The 24,678-nt window shown below is 38.0% G+C and overlaps 1 protein-coding gene across 2 annotated transcripts in view; it reads left to right on the forward strand.

The window, feature by feature from the left end:
* FAM189A2 (family with sequence similarity 189 member A2) overlaps positions 1 to 24,678 on the forward strand; it is a 1,031,909-nt gene that overhangs the window by 877,842 nt on the left and 129,389 nt on the right. For both annotated transcript variants that reach the window (XM_044064351.1, XM_044064352.1), the window contains exon 7: positions 23,775 to 23,904. In XM_044064351.1, the coding sequence (XP_043920286.1) occupies positions 23,775 to 23,904 (130 nt within the window). The remainder of the gene's footprint in view (positions 1 to 23,774; positions 23,905 to 24,678) is intronic.

The raw sequence follows: 24,678 nt of genomic DNA on the forward strand, positions 1-24,678 counted from the left end.
GCACTTGATAAATCCAGAAAAGGACATCTCAGTGTTGTGGAACGTTTTGAGACAGTTTCAAGTCTATTCAGGATATAATATTAATGAAGAAAAATAAAGGCTATAGCTGTAAACTAGGTACCCACACATGAATTAGTTCAGCAATATCCATACTTATGGGGGCATGATAAGAGGAAGTACTTAGGAATATGGATCATGGCAAGTAAGGATATGTGGAAAGAGACAAAATAAGATAATACAAAAACTGAGAAACTAGAAACTCTTATTTATGAATATGGATAGTAAGATACAATCAGTGAAAATGTTTCTCATCCCTTTAGTCTTATATATGGGTCAGGCATATTTTTATCAACCAGCGGAGAAGTTGTGGACAATAATTAATAAGGAATTGAAAGAATTTATCTGGGAAGGAAAGAGAGGAAGAATTAAGTGGGATAATTTGATCCTTCCAATAGAACAAGGTGCTTTAGGATTTCTTGATATGAAGGGATATTTTAGAGCTATACAGTTATGGCAGATATACAGATCTGCCAGTTGATTGAGTTTTCAGAAACTCAAAATGCATATTGATGAGATGTTATGATCGAAGTTCTAAAAACTTGAACATTACAAAAAACAGAAAAATCTATCTTTTTTTAAGATTTTGCAGGGGGCAAGCTGCCCTTCACCCCCCACACCCCTGCTAATTATAGTTACCAATTCTTAGATCGCACTACACTGAGGAAAATGGTAAATTTCCCATTCTTCACTATACTGCAAGCTCCATTCAAAAGCTTTGAGTTTTCAGAAATTCGATCATATCATCTCACCAATATGAATTTCAAGTTTCTGAAAACTTGATCAACTGATAGGGATCCCTCATATACATAACATAAGCAAAAAGCTATAATTCAAAGTGGAAAGGATGATGATTAAATAGAAGGGAGTTGAAGAAATAGGGAGAGAGACTGGGATTTTGGATGCAGATCCTTAAGAACAATCATGCAGAATATTATATTCATAAAGTAGCAGATAGTATTCTAAGAACTAATCCAATATGAAAATGGAGAAAGGAGATTTTGCCAATAAGGATGACTGCAAGTATGGACATATAAAATAGGCATGAAGGGGCTGAAATTTACTGAAGAAACCTGGCAAAGAAACCAAGATATTGGGAGCAAATAACTCAAGCAGGAAAGGTAATAGTATGGAATGAGGGCAAGAAGACATTTGGATTGCAGGCTAGAGGTTACCATCTCTACCAGGGCTTGATCTCAGAGTACAGGCAAAGAGAAAGGGATAGGGGAATTTTAAGTGAAAGGTCTGCTCTGGTAGAATTTTTAGTTGAATGTAGAACAGATGCAGCTGTAAAAAAGGGAAAATTAACAGGACATATCAAATATTGCATGGTAATTATAAGAATCAATCATAGGAGGCTAGAAAAGATTGGAAAGAGAGCCTGGAAAAGCAATTTACAAGAAAACAATGGTAAGATATATGTATGGCTCCCAAGTATGCAACCAAATCAAGAAGGTTTAGGATCTTTGCTTGGAGGTGTTTGCATAGGTATTTTTATACTCCAAGCAAACTTCAAAGAATTTTTCTATAGGTAGATAGCAAATGTTGGAGGTGTGATGAAGAACAAACATGTAACTGGGGACATACATTTTGGGAGTGTAATGAGTTTGCAGCTTTTACAAATTCCCTACAGAGTACTCTACTGGAAATACTGGATGATCAAATGGCTGTAAGTAAGAAAATGATTCTTCTGAGCTGGGATACAGGTTCTGGATTGCCTAGACATAGTTAAGGCCTTATCAAGTTTTATTCTCTTGGCTAACAGAAACACAATTAATAGAAAATGGAAATTAAACTCTACACCAATTTTATTTGAGATATTTAATATTATAAAAGAGATAAAAGAAATGGAAGAGGGATCTTTAGAAAGGGGAAGGAGAAAATCACATAGAAGTAAATGGAAATTGTGGGAAGAATACATGCATAATAATGTTCAGGAGGAGGAGTGAGGTTTAAGGGAAGGCAGAAATTCAGCAATTTTTTTGTAAAGTTGGACTGCTGATACTAGCAAAGAATATATGTAATGTATATTGTATTTAAATTGAAAAATGTTTTTTTTTGTCTGTTACTGTATGTTTGCCTTTGTCCTAAGTGATAATTTACTAAAAATATATGTAATGTATATTGTATTTAAACGGATAAAAATGTTTCTTTTCTGTTAATGTATGTTTGCCTTTGTCCTAAGTGATAATTTTATAAAGGTGTTTAAAAAAAAACACTGCCTATTGAAATATTGGCACTCAAAATGTTGAATGCTGACATGCAGAAAAAATATATAGAAACTACAGGAGAAGAGCAAATCTTGAACATTGCTCTTTTCCTTTAAACTTCTTTTTTTCAAGGGGTCAAGCCCCTCAAGACTCCTTCCCTTCAGACCTCCCCAAACTTATATATACCAACTATGATATCACCATACATCAGAGAAAAGGGAATATTCTGGGAAATGGTCATATTTGGCATGGGAAATGTAAGGCCACTTTTTTGACTTTTCAGTCTCATTGTTTTGGAGCTTAGTCAAGGGAGTATCAACATTTCAAAAGGTTATTGTGGCAAACATTACTGAAGGTAGTAGTACATCATTATACTTGAAATAATCAAGCAGGTGATTCTACACCTATCATGACTGTAGAACAGAGCATGTGTGCTGTATCTTTAAGAAGAATCTCAAGGTCTGAATGTGCATGTAAATAACAAGCAGATGTTAGCTTCAGTGCCATTTTGAGAGTGCAGCCAGAGAGTGATCATGTATGAGTGTAATAGCTAGTTTGTTAATAAGTTTAGCTAAGTTAAAGTTATTAAGCCTCAATCCTGATGTGTTTGTACATAATAAAGCTGCTTGAACAGAACCCATGAAGTCTCATCTATTACAGCCTGACTAGATGAGTGACATGGTGTCAGAAGTGGGATTCCAGAGACTGCTTTCCAGAGATATGAGGTGCAGAGTTAACAGTGAAGGAAAATGAAGACAAACAAGCATGAAAAAGAGTGAGAAAAGGACCAAAGGTAATGAAAACTTGTACAGTTTATTTAAAAAAGATAAAATGGAGCATTACAAGGGCACAAACCATTAAAAAAGTGAGAGGCACAAAAAGTTTATTGATTAAACAAAATGTTTAAGATTAAGAGATTTGATAAAACAAGCATCAGAAAAGTATATACGGGGTTTGGAATTACCTCAGAATTGCAAAATGGGCATGTTTAAGGCAAAACAAGTATGTTTAAAGCAAAACAGACATGTCTAGTGTAAAATGAGCACAAGAAAAATATAATGGGCATGAAAAGAGATTAAATGAGCAAAATGAATATAATAAGGGTAAAAAGGGCACATGAAGTGTAAATAAAGCAAGGAGACTGCATGTTTTTTGGCAAAGTGCTGTGTTTTGCCATAACTGCTAATTTGTATTATATTCAGGGCACAACTAGAGTTATTTAAAGTATCTTAAAGTGTGTAAAAGTGTTTACAATGTGTACTTATTACTGTGCATGTATTCCAAAGAGTTTGTGTGCAAAGTGGAGCTATTTTTGTGAAGTACAGTCAAAGTACAGCCATTTTGAAAAGTTTATTTTGCTGGGTGTATCTGTTCACAAAGTGCCACCATTGCAGAGTGTTTCTTGCACTGTAAAGAATTATCTTGCAAAGTACCACCATTTTGTAGAAGTTTCAGTGTGCCATTTACTGTTTATTTGCAAAGTGCATTTACTTCAAATTATTTCTTACTCTGAGCTTCTTCTGCCCAGTTGATTCGCACAGTGCAGTTATTTTGAAATTATTCTTGCACTGATGAGGTGATTTCTTGTAGTACAAAAATTTCAAGAGTATTACAGTGCCTGAGAGATGTATTTCACAAAGTTCAGTTATTCAGAGGTTTATTGTGCTATTGGACATAGTTATGAATACCGGCATAAATTTCTGGGATTAATATATATATATATATATATATATATATATATATATATATATATATATATATATATATGGGTCTACCTGACAACGTTGACAGTTTAGAACGCCGACACTGAGAACACCGACACCAGAAGATCGATAACTGAGAAGACCGGCAGATGAAAACACTGACGCTGAGAACACCGACATGGGAAAAGGCTGTGTAAGTATGCAGTAGTGATGGACGTTAGAGTGTGAGTAAGGTAAGTGTGCGATATTGACGGTCTGTAGGGATAGGGGTGGGTTAAGTGAGTTAGGGTTAGGGCGCGGGTTAGGTAAGTGTGCGGTAGTGATAGTCTTTGGGTTAGGGGCGGGTTAAGTGAGTTAGGGTTAGGGCGCGGGTTAGGTGAGTGTGCAATAGTGACAGTCTTTGGGTTAGGGTGGGTTAAGTGAGTTAGGTTAGAAGCAGGTTAGGTAAGTGCGGTAGTGATAGTCTTTGGGTTAGCGGTTAAGTGAGTTAGGGTTAGGTGCGGTTAGGTGAGTGTGCGATAGTGACGGACCTTAGGGTTAGGGTTTGGGTTAAGGTTGTAGATAGTTGTGTATGTGAGGTTTAGTGTGGGTTTGTAAGGATTTTGGTGTGCTTGTGTTGTGTGTTTGCTTTTTGGACAGGGGATTTGTTTTGTTTGTTGATTGTTGGTATTATGGTGTGTCGGGCATGTGAGGTTTCATGTTTGTGAACTGTCGGTTATGTGGTGTCGGTGATTTCGATGTCGGTGTTGTGATGTGTTGGTGTTGTCAGGTAGACCCATATATATACGTATATATATATATATATATATATATATATATATATATATATATATATATATATGAGTGTGTGTGTGTGTGTGTGTGTGTGTGCGTGTGTGTGTTTGTATATATTTTCAAAACCTTCACTGGTATGTGTTAATAGGACAGATTTCAAAAGCTCTCAAAACTTGTATTTGATCAGAATATTGCAGAGAATTGGAGGATATTTGATCAAGAGTATGATATTTTTATACAAGCAGCTTATTCTGACAAATATGCATGCACCAGAACATTCATTTTGTTAAACCTAGATGGGTTAGAGGCCATTGAAAGAGAGCGTTCATTTGTGTATGCACCAGCAGTACATGAGGTAGAAGGTGAAAAACACCATATTGTTGTACAGGCTGACTCAAGGGAAGACCCTGAGTGTTTGAAATGCAAATTCAGAGAAATGTGTAACCCCTAGACAAATATTACATTAGAGAGGCATTTGTTTCACACAAGAGATCAAAAACCAGGGGAAACTTTTGCAGCTTATATTAATGACCTAAGGAACAAAGCTAAAATGTGTCAGTTTGGTAACTTAAAAGACAAGTTGATAAAAGATGGGCTTGTGTGTGGTATTAATAGTGCTGCAATAAGAAAGATTTTGCTTTGTGACAGTGATTTAATGCTAAGCAACGCTATTGAAATTTGTCAAATCTATGAAGTTACAGAAAGGCACAGAAGTATGCTTGCAAGTGATAAGAGCATGGTTTCGGCAGGCTCCAGAGCAAATGTAGACAGCATGCAACATGTGGCGAACAAAAGCAGGCCTAAGCACATGGCAACAACAGCCCCTATGAATTCTCTGGGGAGACCACATAGTCTTCCAGCAAGTTCTAAGGCTAGTTTAGTTAAAGGAGCATGCTCAGTGCAGTATAAGCATGAATCAGCAAAACCCAAACCTAGCTTTATGGTTAACTGTCTCAATTGTGGTGCCAATCATGAGTCAAAAAGAGAGAAATGCTTTGGTCAGCAATGCCATAAGTGTAAAAATGGAACCATTTTCAAAAGTTGTGCAAATCAAGTAAACCTCACACAGTATTAAAGAAGGATCACTCAAAAAAGCAAGTTGATCATATAGAGTGCTACAATTCTACTTTCTGTGTAGATGGTGTATCAGTAACTGGTGAAAAGGATGATGCAGTGAATTTGCTGGCAAAAAAATGAAGTATTTTGTATTGTCCAGATCAATGGTAAATCCACCAATCTCAAAATGGACACTGGTTCAAAGTGTAATGTTATGTCGGCAGACACATTTGCTAAAGTGAAAGCTGGTGAACAACTCAATGTAGCTAGTAGTGTGAAACTTGTTGGTTATGGAGGTGAAGAAATTCAGACCGAAGGCTCAGTACTGCTTTCATGTTATTTGGCTAACAACTGTTAATGGCTTGTTATTCTATGTAGTCCAAAGACATGTGCAGTCATTATTGGGTCTCAGAGACAGTTTAAGGATGGATTTGCTTTTTTTACCAAAGAAGTTAATCATATAAGCACATACCCTAGTTCTAATTTTTCTGAAGCCATTTTCTCAGAGTATGCTGATGTTTTTGATGACAAGTTGGGCAAACTTCCAGTTGTATATTCTATGAAGTTAGACCCAGACATCAGTTCAGTGGTCAGACCAGCAAGAAAAGTTCCAATAGCTATGCATGTTAAAGTTAAAGCTCAGTTGGATAAAATGGTGCATCCAGGTGTAATTTGTCCAGTTACAAAACCAGCTGAATGAGTGTTGTCCATGGTAGCAGCCCACAAGAAAGGCTCAGACAAAATCAGAATATGTATTGACCCAAGAGATTTGAACAAAACATTAAAGAGACTACATCATCCAATGTGTACAGTCGAAGAAGTTGCAGCCCTAATACCAAACACCACTCTTTTTTGTCTGTCTTAGATGCAAAAAGTTCATTTTGGCAAGTGATGCTTGATCTCAAATCCTCATTACTGACTACTTTCAGTAACCCGTTTGGCAGATACAGATTCCTAAGGATGCCATTTGGAATAAATTCTGCAAGTGAAGTCTTTCAGCTTGCAATGGAGCAAAATTTTTCAGGTTGTCCTTGTGCCATAATAGTAGGTAATTTATTGGTTGGGTTCAATGGTGAAGCAGAGCATGACAGAAACCTTAAAAGAGTTCTAGAAAGAGCATATGAAGTGAACTTAAAGCTCAGTCGTCTAAAGTTCAAATTCAGACTACCAGAAGTTACATATTTAAGTAATTTATTTACCAGAACTGGCTTGAGACCAGACCCATCCAAGCAAGCAGCTATTCTTGAGATGCCAGCACCCGATAATGTTCAAGCTCTACAGCGTTTTCTTGGCATGATCAACTATTTAGGCAGGTTTATACCAGACTTCAGTAAGTTAACAGCACCTTTGAGAGAGTTGACATGCAGAAATGTTACATGGTCTTGGTTGGAACAGAAACAGAGAGCATTTGAAGACCTTAAGCAGAAAATTGCCACCCCCCCCCATACATTAAGATACTATGATGTAAATAAATCAGTAACCCTTTCCTGTGATGCTTCAAAATTTGGTCTTGGAGCAGTTATTCTTCAAGAAGGCAGACCAGTAGCCAATTCATCTAGAGTTCATACCCAAACTGAAATGCAATGTTCTCAGATTGAGAAAGAACTTTGGGCAATAGTATTTGCATGTTCAAAGTTTCATGATTATATCTATGACCGAGCTATTCAGATTGAAACTGATCACCAACCTCTAGCTACTATTCTGAAGAAGCGTAGGCGTTCAGCTCCAGTGAGATTACAAAGAATGATGCTCGAATTGTAAAAATACAACTTCAAAATGGTCTGTACAAAAGGCAAACTTCTTTATCTGGCTGATACCTTTATCCAGATCACACAGAAATGCAATGGAACAGCTTGACATACAGAATTTTGACTTAGATATAATGAAAGTGTTTAATTTTTCTACCACGAGACTTGATGAGCTGAGAGATCATACAAAGACTGATCCAATTTTGCAAAAGCTCAACTACTACATTAATGTTGGATGGCCACCAAACCAATCTAGGGTACCACCTGAAGTGCAAACTTATCTTCCTTACAGAGATAAGATGTTGATGGAAGATGTCATTATTTTCAAAGGTCCTAGAATTGTTGCTTCTGCTTCCTTACAACATGAATATATCCAGATTCTTCATCATGGTCACCCAAGTTCCAAATCTACCAAAAGAAGGTGAGAGGACTAGCATTTTGGCCTTCTCTAGTAAAAGACATTGGTAAAGTACTTTTTTCTTGTTCGGTATGCAATAGTACTAAACCACATTTGCAAAGAGAGACACTTCATCTAAGTGAAGTTCCTGAGTTACCTTAGTCAACAGTAGCCACTGATATATTCAAGTGGAACAATCAGCATTACTTAGTATTGGTAGACTCTTGCTCAGACTGGTTTGAGATCGATTTACTACCTAACCTAATGTCCACTGTTGTTATCACTAAGTTGAAACGTCATTTCACAGTCCATGGTAGCCCACACAAAGATGTTTCTGACAATGATACTCAATTTACTAGTCAGTTGTTTCTGAAATTTGCAAAGGAATAGGACTTTATACATGTTAATAGTAGTCCAGAATATCCACAGTCAAATGAAATAGCTGAACGTGCAGTACAGAGTGCAAAGCAATTACTTGCAAGGTCAAAGTGTGAGAATATCAATGTCTGAATTTACTCAGTCTCAGAAACATACCCGGTGATGATATACTTGGCTCGCCTGCTCAGAGACTTCTATCCAGGCAAACCAGAACAACATTGTCTCTTAGTTCCCGTTTGTTGAGGTCTAAAGCTAAGAACAGCAAAACTATTGGAGCCCAATTATTTAGGAAGCGTTCTTTCCAGAAGTCCAGCTATGATAAATCAAGCAGATTTCTTTGTCCATTGAAAGTAGGAGAGGCGATGAGGATACAAATGGTGAAAGGTTTCGACCGGATTGGACAAGTTACAGGTATATGTACTGAGCCGAGATCCTACTTTGTAGAATCTGAGGGTGTGGAGTACAAGAGAAATTGCAGACATCTTCTTCCTGTACCAAAATCGATATCACAACATTGTTTCTGTGATACTGACTCTAGATCTCAGAGCAATCCAGACAATGTTCCTGTTATATAGCGTGTCTTAACTTCTACCTCTATTCCTGATGATGTTCTTGATGTTCCTAAGGTTGAATATTCAGCAGAGACAGTCCCAATTGTTAAATCTGATTCTAAATTTTATGTCACACATTTTGGTTGCATTTCCAGACCTAGTGTGAAATACACAGTGACCTGGACTTGATTGTATGTATGGGTATCTAGTTCTGTATAATTGCAAGACAAAAAATTATGTATTGATTGCATATCAACTGATATTGTCAATATTGTATAACCTATTTCTCAAAGAGGGAGTATGTAGAACAAAATGTGTGTGCTGCATCTTTAAGAAGCATTTCAAAGACAGAATGTGCATATAAATGGAAAGCATGTGTTAGCTTCAGTGCCATTTTCAGAATGCAGCCAGAGAGTGAGCATGTATGAGTGTAATAGCTAGTTTGTATATAAGTTTATCTAAGTTAAAGTTATTAAGCCTTATTCCTGATGTGTTTGTACATAATAAAGCTGCTTGAACAGAACCCATGAGGTCTCGTCTATTACATCCTGACTAGACGAGAGACAATGACATTTTCATGAGAGATGTATTAGAAATGTTCAGTTTTAAAACTGTCGTCATTTTTAAAAATGTGGTCCTGTATCAGAAAAGATGAAATGTTGGCATGTAAAGCCATTAGGCAGATCCATTTTATGATATTTGTTTCACAACATATACTTGTGATGTGTAGTCTAGCTGAAAACTGATATCACAATTATATCCTTAATGTGTTGCTGTAGTATCAGAACTTAAACCAATATTTAATTTTCGTAAAACTTGTATTTTTTTTCATTTCAAATCTTACAGCAAAAAACACTTTTGTTGCAAAATGCAGATTGGCTGTTGGCTAATTTTCTTTTGTGTTATTAGTTCATGGATAATGCTGTGTAAAATTAAATACCCTAGAGTGTTGCCCTATAAATACTGTAAGAAAATATGAAAGCAAGTTTGTGAGAGTCACATCTGTAGGTAGAGTCAAAGTACAATCTGCATGGCCATTAGAATCTGATACACTATACAATTTTCAAAGCAATCACTTTCAAGTAAAAGTATTGATATAATTTTATTTAAGAATAGCATATATAAAAATAATAAGAAATACATAAATATGGTGTGTTGTTCTGACTTCAGAACTAAACAGATTATCCTGGGGATTCATGAAAGGGCCTAGCACAAGCAGAACAGCTCCTGCAAAACAAGCCCAATTGCCGTGATGAGCTAATTTGTGATTCAGAGATCTGTTAGCCACAATAAGGTGAGACCTCATTATTGGCTAATTTGCATGTCTCTGAATCACTGCTACTGGAACGGGAAGATCATTGCTGATCTGTGCATTGCTGTAGTACACTATTGCTTGTGTAAGCATTGGCATTTCTCCCTCAACAGTCATTCTACCACACAAAAATACACATTGAAAAAGACACGCACGTGCATGCACATACACCACAGTTCCCATACCTATTACTTTGACTCCTGTTCCCACATGTGGCTCCCCCGTACTCCCAAGCATCATAATGGTTTATGTGCTGTTATTGCACATTTGTAGAATCCCTAGTGGCTAGTGCTTCGCCCACCTCCAGACCCTGTAGTGATGTCTGTGCCATGAAGGTACTTTTTATCAAAGTTCCCTGGTGGCTAGTGTTTCCCCATCATGCCCACCTCCGATCCCCATAATGATGTCTGTGTCATAAAGACACATAATTACATGTATCGTGGTGGTATGTCACTCCTCCCACTCCTCCCACTCCTCCCAATGTTGCAGTACGTATTTGAACATTTTTTTGTCCATGTTCCATACCATAATTTGTTGGGGCCAGCCATACTGATCTACACAGCTGAGAGATTTCTTGACTCACTTGGTGTGTAGATGCCTTCCTGGAGGTAGTTCGAGGAGACAGTGCACATGGCTAATTATCACATGTCTCTCCCCCAGACACCCTCATTAGCATTCAGCACTGCTATAGGGATAGCCCTATATAGTTCTGCACATCTTAGTGCTGGAGTACAATGCAGCACTGTGTTAGGGTGGTTGCTGAACACCAAAAGGTTTGTTGAACACCAAAATGGTACCACAACATGTAGACAAAGGTGTACACATCACTGTACCTTTATTAATCTCCCGACAATGTTCCTATATAAAAGTGATTTTTGTTATTATTTTAAAGTGTTGTGTGATAAAAATTACTTTAAAATGTTTTGTGTTTCATTAAAATTAAAACTGTAGTTGCATCTTTGCCTTTGAAGCTAGGAGTCCAACCTGATGATCTTGGAAAGGTCATTGCACAATTACTCATTCTGGAGACACATCCCATTATATGAAGAAATCAAAATACTCAAAAACAATTTACATACTAGGGGACATTTTTGTAATAGTTAGTAGTAAAGGGATTGAAAGTGTAAGGTTTAAGAATATAATTTGTGTTGCATAAAAATTGAAATCTCATATGGATATAAAACTTATGTGTAAGAACAAAACTCACCTCAGCTCCACTGAAATACAAGCAGTAGTTTATAAACAAAAACATGAAAAGCTAAACAAGACAGATATGAGGTCAAAGTTGCTCAGCCAAAACCTTCCAAGAACTAGGTAGGTACATAATGTAATAAAACTACTTTTCAAAGTATCAGCATATTTCTGAGCCAAATAACAGATAGATGTAGATAGCAAGATGGCTAAGTAATAGACTACCCAAAGCACAATCTGAATTCCATCATATGATATGTACAGTATGCAGAAACTGAAATACAGTTTCAAAAATATTTTGACATGTTGCAGATATTTTATTTTTTTCCATTCTGAAATGGAACTTACACATCAGGCAGTGGCATTGATCTGTATATTAGAGCTGATTTAGTCAGTGGCATAGTTATAACTGAAAACTGCATGTAATAGCCTGGAGCAATCTAAAGGGCACAACCAAATATTCTTTTAAGGTTCACTGGACTCCTGTCAGTCAGCTTGAGTGAAAATAAAATATTTGTAAATGATTTAGAATAGCTTAAAATCTGAATATATGATGTACAATTTTAATTTACTTGGTGTTGATTCTCCTAAGAAGGATGTCTGTTGTACATAATCATTAGATATTTTGTTAAAGAAGTTAGTCTTTACAACATGAATTAACCAAATCATAGATGCTTTGATTATCAAAATCCTAAATTACTTTTTTAGTTTAACGTTTTCATTCACTAAGGTCAATTGTAAATGTCATGATAACAATTCCATCTTAAGAAGACTCAATGTTGTCCTGAAGTTAGAACTCAGAATACATCATATGACTGCTCATGGAACCATCAATGACTATTGCAGTAAGAATGTAGAATCCACTAGAAAGTTCCATAACCAATTTGCAATTGTTAAATTAAAATAGTACAGTATAAAGAAGATATGTCTTACCATAACGTTTCATCTGTATTGTTGATTCTCGTTCAGTCATTACGTGTGGGTAGTCGGTTCTGACCTCGGAACTGAGCCAGCCATCTTCCAACCTCGCACCAGCTACAAACTCTCGCGCTAAACTCTTACGCATTATTTCCCGCTCCCTGTTACCTCAGATTGAGTTTGCAAGTCAAAAGAAGGTAGAGGCTACCTCTGGTCAAATGACCTAACAGAACCGGATGGTGAGATCCACTAGAAGCCACAGGAAGGAGGGAGGGTCGTAATGACTGAACGAGGATCAACAATACAGATGGAACGTTATCGTAAGACGTAACTTCTTTATCTGATATTGTTAATCCTCATTCATTCCTTACATGTGGGACAGAGTCCCCAGCTACCTTTATTCCTGGGAGGCTCTCATGGAAGGACATTCCTGAGCACCATAGTACCAAAAGATGCTCTTCCCCTGGAGACCAAATCCAACTTGTAATGATTGATGAAGATATGAGGACTAGCCCAAGTTGCAGCTGCACAAATGTCATATAAAGAACCTCTGGCATAGAAGGCAGCAGAAGTTGCCATCGACCTTGTAGAATGAGCCTTTATGGTAGTAGTTAATGGAATATTACGTTTTCTATAAATGAAGGTTACGCAGTCTTTTAACCATTTAGCCAATGTGATCTTAGCAACAGCACATCCTAATCTAGGTCCAGAATAGGCCAAAACTAACTGGTCTGATTTATGAGAAGCCTTAGTCCTGTTCAAGTAGAAGCGAATTTGCCTGTGAATATCTAGGGTATGTAGGCAATACTCTCCTCTGTTTGAATGATTGGGGAAGAAAACTGGCAATTCAATGGTTTGATTAATGGACATTTCAGAGATCACTTTTGGCAGAAAGGAAGGATTAGTTCTCAATGACACTCTACCTCTATGAAAAATCAAATATGGTCTCTTGATGCATAAGGCTTGAAGTTCAGAGATACGTCTGGCAGAAGTAATGGCGACCAAAAACAAGGTTTTCCATGACAAATATTTGAGGTCACAAGAAGAAGCTGGTTCGAAAGGTGGCATTGTCAAAGCTTGTAGGACTAATGACAGGTCCCATGGTTGAGTAGGTTCTTTAAAAGGGGGTTTTAGATGATTCACGCCTTTTATGAAAGTCTTGCATAATTTGTGTGACATAAGAGAAGAGTCTTGGACACCATCATGAAAATTAGATATTGCGGCCAAATGAACTCTAATGGTACAGGCAGACAGACCGGGTTGAAATAAGGTAGACAGATATTCCAGTACTATCGACACTGGTGCTGAAAAAGGATCTACCTGTTTTTCTTTCAGCCAAATAGTAAATCTTTTCCACTTGCTGAGATATGTAATTCTGGTGGAAGACTTATGAGATGCAATAAGAATGTCACGTACTGGCAAAGAAAGATCATTCGGCCTGGCAATCAAAGGAATTGGAGGAGCCAAGCTGTGAGCTTCAGGCTGTTCAAATTGGGGTGAATCAGATTCTGTGGATGGGAGATCAACCCTGGGGTTGCATGGAGAATCCACGGCTGATCTAGCAGGTGAGGCCAGAGGAAGGGGAACCAAATCTGACGAGGCCAATATGGTGCTATGAGGATTATTTTGCTCTTCAACCGGCGGACTTTCTTCAGAAACTGGGGAATGAAGGGGAGAGGTGGAAATGCATAAAGTAGACCCAAGGGCCAATCGTGACTAGAGCGTCCCTGGATGACTGTCCCAGAGGGGGAATCATGGAGAAATAGTTGCTGCATTTGTAGTTGGTTGGGGACGCAAAGAGGCCACAGCAAGGAAGACCCCAGCAGTTGAAAATCTCCGCCACTATCAAAGGCTTCAGGGACCACTTGTGAGGTTGTAGAATACAACTGCTGAGTCTGTCTGCTATCATGTTGGAACTCCCGGGAATGTGCCTTACTAGAAGAAAGTGGTTGGTAGCCATCGCCCATTGCCATATCTTCATGGACTCTCAACAGAGTGGGTAAGATTTGGTTACACCTTGTTTGTTGATGTACCAGACCACCGCCATGTTGTCTGATTGTATCACAATAGTCTTAGATGGCATCAGGGGATGGAATGCTTACAACGCCAGAAGCACCGCCCTCAGCTCTAGAACATTTATATGTAGATGGGCCTCCATTTTGGACCAAGTACCTTGGACTGTCTGTCCCTGAAATAGCCTCCCACCCCATCAGGGAGGCATCTGCGGTCGCTGTAGCCTTGGGCTGTTGAGGGGAGAAGGGGTGAGACCATTGTGATGGATTGTGCACCATCTATCAATTTAAATCTTGCTTGCACCTGTGAGTTACCCGAATCTTGGCTGAAAGAGGGTACTGAAAGGGATACCATTGGGTGAGCCGAAGCCATTGTAGAAGCCTCATGTGAAACCTGGCCAGGGGGACAATAGTAATGGAGGCTGCCATAGAACCCAACAACTGGAGAACAGAATGAGCTGTGGATCCCTTGAAAGAATTGGAATCAGTTGCTGCTTTATCCTTACAATTCTGTGCTCTGGAATGGATGCTCTGCAATTCTTTGTGTTTAAGATGACCCCTATGAATTCTGTGGACTGAGATGGTGTGAGATTAGATTTTAGCCAGTTTATGGTTATGCCTAGCCTTTCTGCAGTGAGAAGAGAATATGCCAGGGCTTCTTCCAATAGATGTCTGGTGGGGGCAGAGATGAGCCAGTCATCTAGATATGGAAACACCTGGAATCCTTGTAGTCGCAAGTGAGCTGTGATGACTGCCATGCACTTTGTGAACACTCTGGGGGCTGTAGAGAGTCCAAAGGGATCCCGCACAGAAGCAAAGGATCTTCTTGATGGTCTGTCCACTTTTATGTGGTAGTACGCATCTTGAAGATCTATCAAGCACATCCAATCATCTTTTTCCAAAAGCGGAAGGATAGACTGTATTGTGACCATCCGGAATTTCTGTACTTTTACAAACTTGTTCAATACACTGAGATCCAAAATTGGTCTCAAGTCCCCTTTTTTTTGGCACCAAAAATAGTCTTGAGTAGAATCTGGATCCTATCTAGTCTGGAGGGACTATTTGGATGACTCTTTTTCTTAGCAGCTTTGAAATCTCTAATGCTGCTTCTTCCCTTTGACTGGGTGGAACTTTGGGTAAGCTTGTTAGGGGAGCAGGACAAAGGTCAAAGGGGATAAGATAACCTCTGGCTATTATCCTTTGTACCCAAGAATTGGTGGTAATGGTTAGCCAGGCAGAAGGGTACAAAGATAAACGGCCCCCAACTACTTCCAGAGGAAAGCAGTTGGGCCTCTCTTCAGGAGCTCTGGTAGGATTAGCCAGGGAAAGAATCCCTGGAACCCTGGTTACACAGGCCCCCTCTTCCCCGAAAGGGGCATCTTCCCTGTGAGTTTCCCCCCTGCCTCTAGGGGAGAACTCTGCCTGTGTGTCATGGAAAGAACCTTGAGACTTTTTGTGCCATATCTTCCCACTCTTCTGGTTTCTAGAGAAAGCCCATTGAGGGGAAGAATAACAGACACCCACAGCAGAAAGGGTCTTACCATCCTGTTCACATCTGGCCAGTGTGCTTTTAACCTTGGGTCTGAACAACGAAGAGGCTTCAATGGGAGCACTGAGAAAAGAAGCCTTGAAGGGTTCCGTGAAATTGCACAAGCGCATCCAGGCATGGCGTCTCAGAACAATGCCTGAACCCACCACTCTAGCTGCTCCTTCTGATGCGTGAGATATCAGGCGCATGGAGGAGTTAGATATTGATTTGATGGTGGCTAGCTGAGAGGCTACTTTGTCACGGACCTCATCAGACACAGCTCCAGCCAAAGTTTCAGAGAGCTCAGAAATTAAGTCTGTTTGAAGCCTGGTAAAATGTGCCATATAGTTCAGGGACCTGACTGCAAAGGTCGCTGATGCAAAGGTATGCTACCCTATTCTGTCCAGAGCCTGGGACTCTTTGTTGGGTGGATGGACAGTCTGGCTTTCTTCTTCCACCAGGTCCTTTTTAGTTGTGGCCGCCACCACCAAGGCATCTACAGGAAGACCTTTGGACCAATGGGGATCACTAGCAGGAGGGGACATACACCATTATTCTCAATATTTTAATTTTCTGCAAAATCAACGAATTCACTACAAATAGCGTGAAAACAAAAGAAAAATCTTTGTAGCACAATCATGCCAAAAAGTCAACGGACTCCACTGGTGAATGAGGTAGCACCCACACTTAAAATTGAATCTTCTTTATTAGAAAACACATTCGATTAAGCGCTTGCATCCACAGTAAAGTGGACTTCATCAGAATAAATTTAATTAACTAATTAATGCTTTTATATTCATTTTTAGGCGCCAAAATTAACTCATTTAAAACATACCTTACATTTAAAGGGCCAAGCACATCCACATAAAAATAACATAGCCTATTCCCAGTCATTACATCAATTTGTACTACCTTAATATTCTAAAAAATCTCAATATATACAAAAATGTTTTACAATACATTCAATCAAAAATATTATATACCAAAGTGTTAAAATAATATATTAAAAAACATTAATATATCAATGTGTACTGTAGAATCTGATACAAATCCTGACATTATATATGTCATATGGAAATGATGCACATACCAAAAAATGTGTATTAACACTTCTGTCAAAATTAACCATTCCTAGATATAATATGCCAAAATAGCATCCTACTGCCTGTATGAATGTTGAACAGTATATTAAACTAAACATTCAAACACAGTAACTGCCTATCCTTGCAACTGTAAAATGGGCTTAATTGTAATATGGTCATTCAGACCCGGTGTATTTAAAGCATCAGTTAACAGTTGCCACATAGTCTCCTTATACCCCAGCATTGCTTTATTATTGCCCCCCCCCCCCTCAGGCCCATTTTAATTTGTTCAAGAATTGCAAACTTGAGGATATGTCCATCCCCCTTCATTTCCAAATGCCTATAAAGGGCATTAGTCTTATCCTTCTTTTTAATGTTGCACATATGGTCATATATTCTATTTTTAAGGCATCTCTCTGTTTTGCCTATATAATAACATGGACAAGCTGCGCACTTGGCCATATATACAACATATTTCGAATTGCAATTCCCCTGCATAAAAGTGATCTTAGTTTTATTAACGTTTTCAAGGACAACACCCTCATCTTCAAGTATAGTGTAGCATTGCCTACAATGCCCGCATTTCCTAGTGTGTTTTTTATCATGCAATGTCCTAACACAATTCTGTTCCAAATTCCTTTTTAAATTACTTCCCATTTTGTAAGAAAATGATGATGCTGACCCCACCACTTTCCTTATATCATTGTCTGCCAATAAAATATTCCAATCGCTAGTCATTATCTGCTTAACTTTACTAACATAGGGTGAATATTCCAAAATGCAAGTTCTTTGGTAATTCATTTCATTATTGCCAATTTCACTAGATGTTGATTTAGATAAAGGATTCCCCAAAATAGATGGATATTTTTTACCGCATTTACTAATGACGTACCTCTTAACATCATCTAACATGTGTAAGGGGTATCCCCTCTGCTTAAACAGAGTCCAAGTAAATTCCATTTCCTTAATCATATCTGCGTGTTGAGAGGTCATATATACATATGCTCGTATACATTGCCCCTTGAAAATGTTCCTCATTAATTTTCTTGGATGGTTACTAAGTATATTCTAAATAACTGTTAGAAAAAGTTTCCTTTCTATATATGTTAGACACCAGTCCGTTGAATTTTTGGCGTGATTGTGCTACACAGAATTTTCTACAAAATCATAACTTCTCCTGACTTGGCAGTGTTTATAAAATGCCTTACTTCCCTGGACACTGAAAACTTTTTTTAAAAACTTTGTTTAGCATGCTGTTTTTATCATATTGTACCACCTCGCAGGCACCATCAATGCTGCTGTCTAGCATATCTAACATGTACCCACATTACCTGAAAATAACAGCAGATTGATAGACTAGCTTTTTCCCATACTCTTGTAGTAAAACAGCCAATTCACATGCTAAATCTGTATCCCAGTTCTGTCGCTTATTTGCAATAATTACCCAATAACTTTATTTTCAAACTATTCAGCTTTTGTTTGCATTTCCAGACCTCTTTTGCCTATCTGCCACATCAGTGAATGATTTCACTATCCACTTGCTTCGTTTCACCTTTTCTACCAGTAACACAATGCCACTCCACTTTTGTGTTTTCTTACAGATCTTAGTAAAATGCTGTGTCACTGCCGGTACCTGTGCATCACCACTGCTGCGCATTTTGGACTGAGTCATATTTACCCCATTGCCTGTCTTCAGTCTGTTCTGCTGCTTGCTCAGCAAAAATGAACCTCCTTCCAAAGAATCAATTACCATTACCCCTTGACCACTTTATCCATAATTTCAGACTATAAGACCTACAAATTATTAGCCTATTACTGATTTCCCAGAAGGAGTGGGGCTTTTTATGTCTTAAAACATTTAGAATTGAATTATGATGTTCTTAAATCATAACAGATTTATACAATACAGTTTAAAGTCAGTCCCCTAACAAAATGATTGAAAACAATAATGAAACATCTTGAAAAAAAGAGAAAATAAAGCTGTGAACTACATATTAATCATACAATTTCCTCATCCAACCTCCATTTTGAGCTATACATACATACAGTTTTTTACACTATTTCTTTATATATCTATTCACTGATGCTTAGTTTATTATATATTAGATAATAGGCTAACTTTACATTCAGACCTTATCATGCAATGAGCTTTCTCCAACAGACTATCACCCAATAAAAACAAATCTACTGCTTCATGCCAACATATTCAGTACGGTCTGAGAAAAAGAAAATGGCCACCATTTTTTTTATGGACTGTAAATGTGTCTTTGCTCTTTAGTGAGCATAAAGTAAAAAAAAAAAAAAAGAAAGAAATGAAGAGAAGAGAAGAAAGTAATGTGTGTGAACATGTGTGAGAGCAAAACAGAGTAAGTAAGTGAAAGAGTGTGACAACAAGTCAGTGGGAGAGAGAGAGACAGCGAGCAAGAGACATAGCACATAACTTTGAACGTCTTTCATCAAGAATCCTAAGTAAGTCAACAAAAAAGGGGGAAAGACCCAAAGATCAGGGATAATTTTCAAATATAACCCCAATTCACATATAAAGAGCAAGAGGTTTTCCATCAGCATGCATTTTCTAAACAATATGAAGTATGCTCCTTTTTGGCATCTGTTTCTCTGAAATGAAAGCAGGTGCTGAAGGTTTATGACTGATAAAGTTTGCTGATGATTGCAAGCTGGGGGTAATCATCGACTTACCTGCAGACACTAGCATTTTTCAAGAAAGCCTATATCTGACTAACAAATTGTGCCAAAGCCATAGTCTTAAACTCAGTGCTAAGAAATGTATCATTGTACGCTTTGGAAAGTCAACCATCTAGGCTAATTACCATGTTGATGATACACCCCTAATAGTCGACTCAGTGGTCAAGGATCTTTGTATACATGTGGACAATAGCCTTACCTTCAACTACCATGTGGCCACAGTGGAGAGGAAACCATTTTATGTTGGGCAACTTGTGAGTAAGGACATGGGATCTAGGTCCAAAGAGGTCATTATCCCACTGTACTCCACCATTATCAGACCAATCATAGAGTACAATGCTCCCTTTGGTATGTACCTGACAGGCATATGCAGGAACTAGAGTGACCTCAGAGGTTTCTTACAAAAAGAATACAAAGCATAACAAACCTTTATGCAGAGTACCTTAAAGCCCTTTTCCTCTACTCAGTCTCCTACAAATTGCTGAGGGGTGATCTATGCCTGGCTTACAAGGCATCTGCAAACCCCACACTTATGAATCTCCTACATACAGTATTTGTAAGTCAAAGAGTAACAGAAATGCAAGGTCTAGGGACCCAAATTTTGTCTGTGACTTAAATAGAACATGCTGGTGAGAGACAGATATGTGTCCCAGAGACTGCCTCTCCTGTGGAACAGGCTTCCCATCCATGTGAAGCTGAGTTTGTCTATCACCCAGTTTAAGTGCAACCTAGAACAGTGCATTTGAGAGTTACACTGGGCCTAGCACCCATGTCCCTTATGGACAGTGGTAGCTTATAAATGCATGGCTGTCAATGTCCTGTTCAGATACTGGACACCATTAGTCTTAAGGAAAAAAACTTGGCTAGGTTTAGAAAGGCCTCATGGTTCATTAGCCTAGTAACAGTCTATGAAACTATAATGTCTGGCTTTGTTGACTGACAATGCTATTCATTGATTTACCAGAAAATCAAACATTTTCGAGGGACAAAGCAAAATTAGGGAATGTTTATGAAATTTTTTTTCTCATTCATTTGATCCAGGAAGATATCTGAAGTGGACTCAAGTCAAGAAACTAGCTGTAATTTCTGGGTAAGTTTGTGTGTGTGTGTGTGTGTGTGTGTGTGTGTGTGTGTGTGTGTGTACATGGACATTAAATACTTGCATAACTTATATTTTGGATGTAAAATACTTCTTCCAACAATTATATATGCTACAGCAAGTTTGAAACAACAGATGAACTATTTTACATCAAAAATACAAAAAAATGCCCCCTCTGTCTCCATACCTGTAAAATGCCATCTGTGTGGGAATGTGTGCAAACTTTTATAGTGGTGCCCAAGATGTTGTATGTTTGCTCAGGCAGGTGATTCTTTTGGGTGCACCTCAGCATGCTTTTTTCTATATTGTGGCTAACAGTCATGTTTCCCATTGCAGACAGGCTCTGTATTTGACATTTACAACAGGAATAATGTGCCATTAATGGCTGTTGGCACTTCTATAATCCACTTCTTAGCACTTCCTGCCATCTCACTTCAGGTTGAGGTCAGTTACATGTCTGTGGCACAGTCACACTGTTTTCATGCTTCTGATACAGCTCCTGAAGCATTTTTGTCATCCTAACTGCATTCGCTGTTCTAATAGTGCTCATTTGTATATTTGGCATTTTCACCTATCTGCCACTGATTTGCTTTTGAATTTCATGTCACCTACATTTTCAGAGTTCTTACTCACTTTTCAAACTGCTTCACTTTCACATTGCAGGTCAGTTACATATAATGAGTCAGTGGGTGTGGTTTCATTGTATTTGTCATTGTAGAGCTGTAACATTCCCATGAGCTTAAGAGGGATATTAAGCTTGATTAACAAAAATATATGCAGACAAATATGAGTTCAAGTAAATTAATGTTGATCAAAATAATTTCCATAATGATTTACTTATAAAGACTAGTAAATCATATAAATTGACATGACTTCATAGGTTCATAGGTGTTTACTAGGCTAACAACCACAAGGGCCTTTTTAAGCCTAGCTTCTTCTTCTTTTTCTTCTTTCAGCTTTTCCCTGGTTAGGGGTCACCACAGTGGATCACCTGTCTGCTCATGATTGGCAGTGGAGTTTTACGGTGTCGAGTTGCCAGCCCGGCGCCCAACCTTCCACAGAAGGCACACACATGCACACACTCACACCCAGGGCCAATTTAGAGTGTCCAATCCACCTACCTATGCATCCCAAATCTCTGACAAGTTCTGATACCCTTGATAAGTGCAAGCATGGGCCTGGAAGATGAACTATTTATAGGTTACCTGACTTTTTACTCAAACAACTCTTCTAATCGTGATATCTGGCATCATGCAAAAATGCCAATATAAATATTTTCATTTTACTGAAAAAGAGGCAAAACTTTACTTTGGGACTCACCGTCTCCTAGTCACAGGTAGTGGGAGGGCATAATTGATTGACAGCTGTGTACTCAGCAGTGAGCTGGCATAATTGACATCAAGCAAGGGCGCTGCCACATCTCCTCACCTGCTGCTGTACATAATTTTAAATGACTTCCTGTCCTATTGTGGGGAATGCAGGAAGAGGGGCAAAAGTCACCTGATGTAAGTTACATTGTCTGTCTTTTTAATCTTTTTTCTCCTAAACATCACAGTAGTGCATTCAACAGCAGGGTCAGAACAAAAGACCAGGATGATGTTGCTAGAAACACCCATGTAAAATATCACCAAAAAACAAAGTTTTATTACAATGCACATAGGGCACAGGCAATGTGATTTTCATTTATATTGAACAGGTGGGGAAATGCTAGCAGATATACTTCTTTAAATCTCTAAAAAATATATGAATCTGTGAAACTATCAGGTAACTTGTCTTACCAGTTTTGTTTTGCCTCACTGGCTAGACTTGTAGTACATTAGAATTTTGTAGGTAGACCTCCAAATATTTTTACGCTTATTATCTAACTCTGCAACAGTGAAGCCACGGTGGTGCAGCGATAGCGTTGTCGCCTCACAGCAAGAGGTTCTCCCATTCGATTCTCGGCTGGAGTGCCTTCTGTGTGGTGTCTACATGTTCTCCCTGCAGTTAAGTTGCATTCAAAAGACATGTGTAAATGGATGTGCCTTTGTTGAAGGTTGGGCATCGAGCTGGCACCATAAAAATCCACTGCCAATCATTAGCGGACCGGAGTTCCGCTGTGGCGACCCCTAACTGGGAAAAGCCGAAAGAAGAACAACATCTAACTCTGCAACAGCACACATGCTTGTCTCATTTTATTAATTTTATTAATGCTTGTGTTGGAGTTGAATACATAAAATGCATATGTACTTTTAATATATGATTTCTAACTTTAATTATGTCTGCCTATCTCAGAGAATATCTAGGCAATCTCAGGCATTCTTCAGTTGTACAGTACAGAGTTGATGCATCAAGAAAATTGCTAAGAAACATTTCATGCTGACATAATCAACGACTGTTTTCCTAATGACCTTAGCACATATGGTCTGCATGGAAAGGTCTAGAAAATTCAGGAAGACAACACAACATAATTAGGCATGCCTGTTTATGAAAATATGGCACCTAAGAAGGAACTGGACACTTCTTTTTGCTATGGACTAGCAACACCATTTGCTCTGTCTTACATTTTCTTTAGTTACCTGCTAATAAAAATACTTTCATTTCCTACTTTTAGAGCGGGACAACATATAGCCTGCCTGCTTGCTGTTGATAGAACTGCTGCCAAAGTCAAGAAAATAAAAGTACTACTGCTATTCTAGAATTGTCTAATATTTATTATTATTATTATTATTATTAACACTTGCACCTGTGTTTTATTTGTTTAACCCTCATTAGGTAAATTTATCTGCTTTTTTATTCCTGTGATGAAGGTGTTGAGTATTTAATTTGTTTTCTTGGGAAACCACATATAAACAGCATATCACCCTGCTGCTGGTTGAACATTAGTTCTACTTTTTGGTATTAATGTTGTGGTTTTGCTGTTTGGGCACATCTTTCATGCCTTTTTTGAGAATGAAATATTAAAATATGAGTGTTTCACAACAGTTTTTCATAGATACTGTAAGCCACATTAGGCACCTTTTAGGAAATAAATGGTTCACAATGAAATGTGTAAAAGTGCACCATATTCTTTCAGGTTACTTGGCAGTGATGTAATTCCTCTACCTCACATCTATGGAACAAGAATTAAAGGTATTGAGGTATTTTGTCCCATGGAACCTCCTCCACCTTATGAAGCTGTTGCAGGTCAATTAAATACAGAACAGGTTTGTGACGCTCTTTTTTTTTTATCTTATGGTCTGACTTCCACTTACAGAATAAATAACAGAAGTGTAAATATAACTTACAAAACAGAGTTATAATATAGTACCTTAAGGACAGCAAGACATTATGTGTGACACAACAGGAAACCTTTCATTATGATGATTTAATAATGCCACTTTGTTGAGTGGGGTAGTAATCCCTGATGGAAGCACAGGAAAGAAAAATAGTTACAATTAAGCATCTAACAACAACTACATAGCAATGCAGGTTACATGAAAGTTTCTTAACCATGCATTCATTTATTTATTCATTTTAATTTACAGGTAGGTGAAATGGACCACAGTGGCTCCTTTTCAGCATTGACTTAGTTGCAGTAATGCATTTAATAAGCATCCAAGACACAAGCATGCGCATGTGTATGTCTGTATGACTTCCAAAGCATCCAGAAACCATAGTAATATATATCAAGCATTTTAAGTAATGTGTAACATTATTAGTATGAATAAAACAAGAACATTTAGAAAAGCAAATCATTATCATAATAATTTATCATATTTTCTCATTTTTCTTTTCTCTTTACGTTCTTTTAATTCCTTATATTATGTTAATCTGGCGGCACCAATACATGAAGTGCTGAACTGTGGATTAGCAGGACATTGATCAGGCAGGGATTGTAATGGCTGCTCTCATCTTAAAATGGAAAAGTATTGTCTCATTCATGGACTACCCTTCAGAGATGGATGGATAGCAGTGCTGTTAAATAAAACCTAGACATG

The sequence above is a fragment of the Protopterus annectens genome, chromosome 2.part2 (genome assembly GCF_019279795.1).
Source record: "Protopterus annectens isolate FY-2018-M chromosome 2.part2, PAN1.0, whole genome shotgun sequence".
NCBI lineage: Eukaryota > Metazoa > Chordata > Ceratodontiformes > Protopteridae > Protopterus > Protopterus annectens.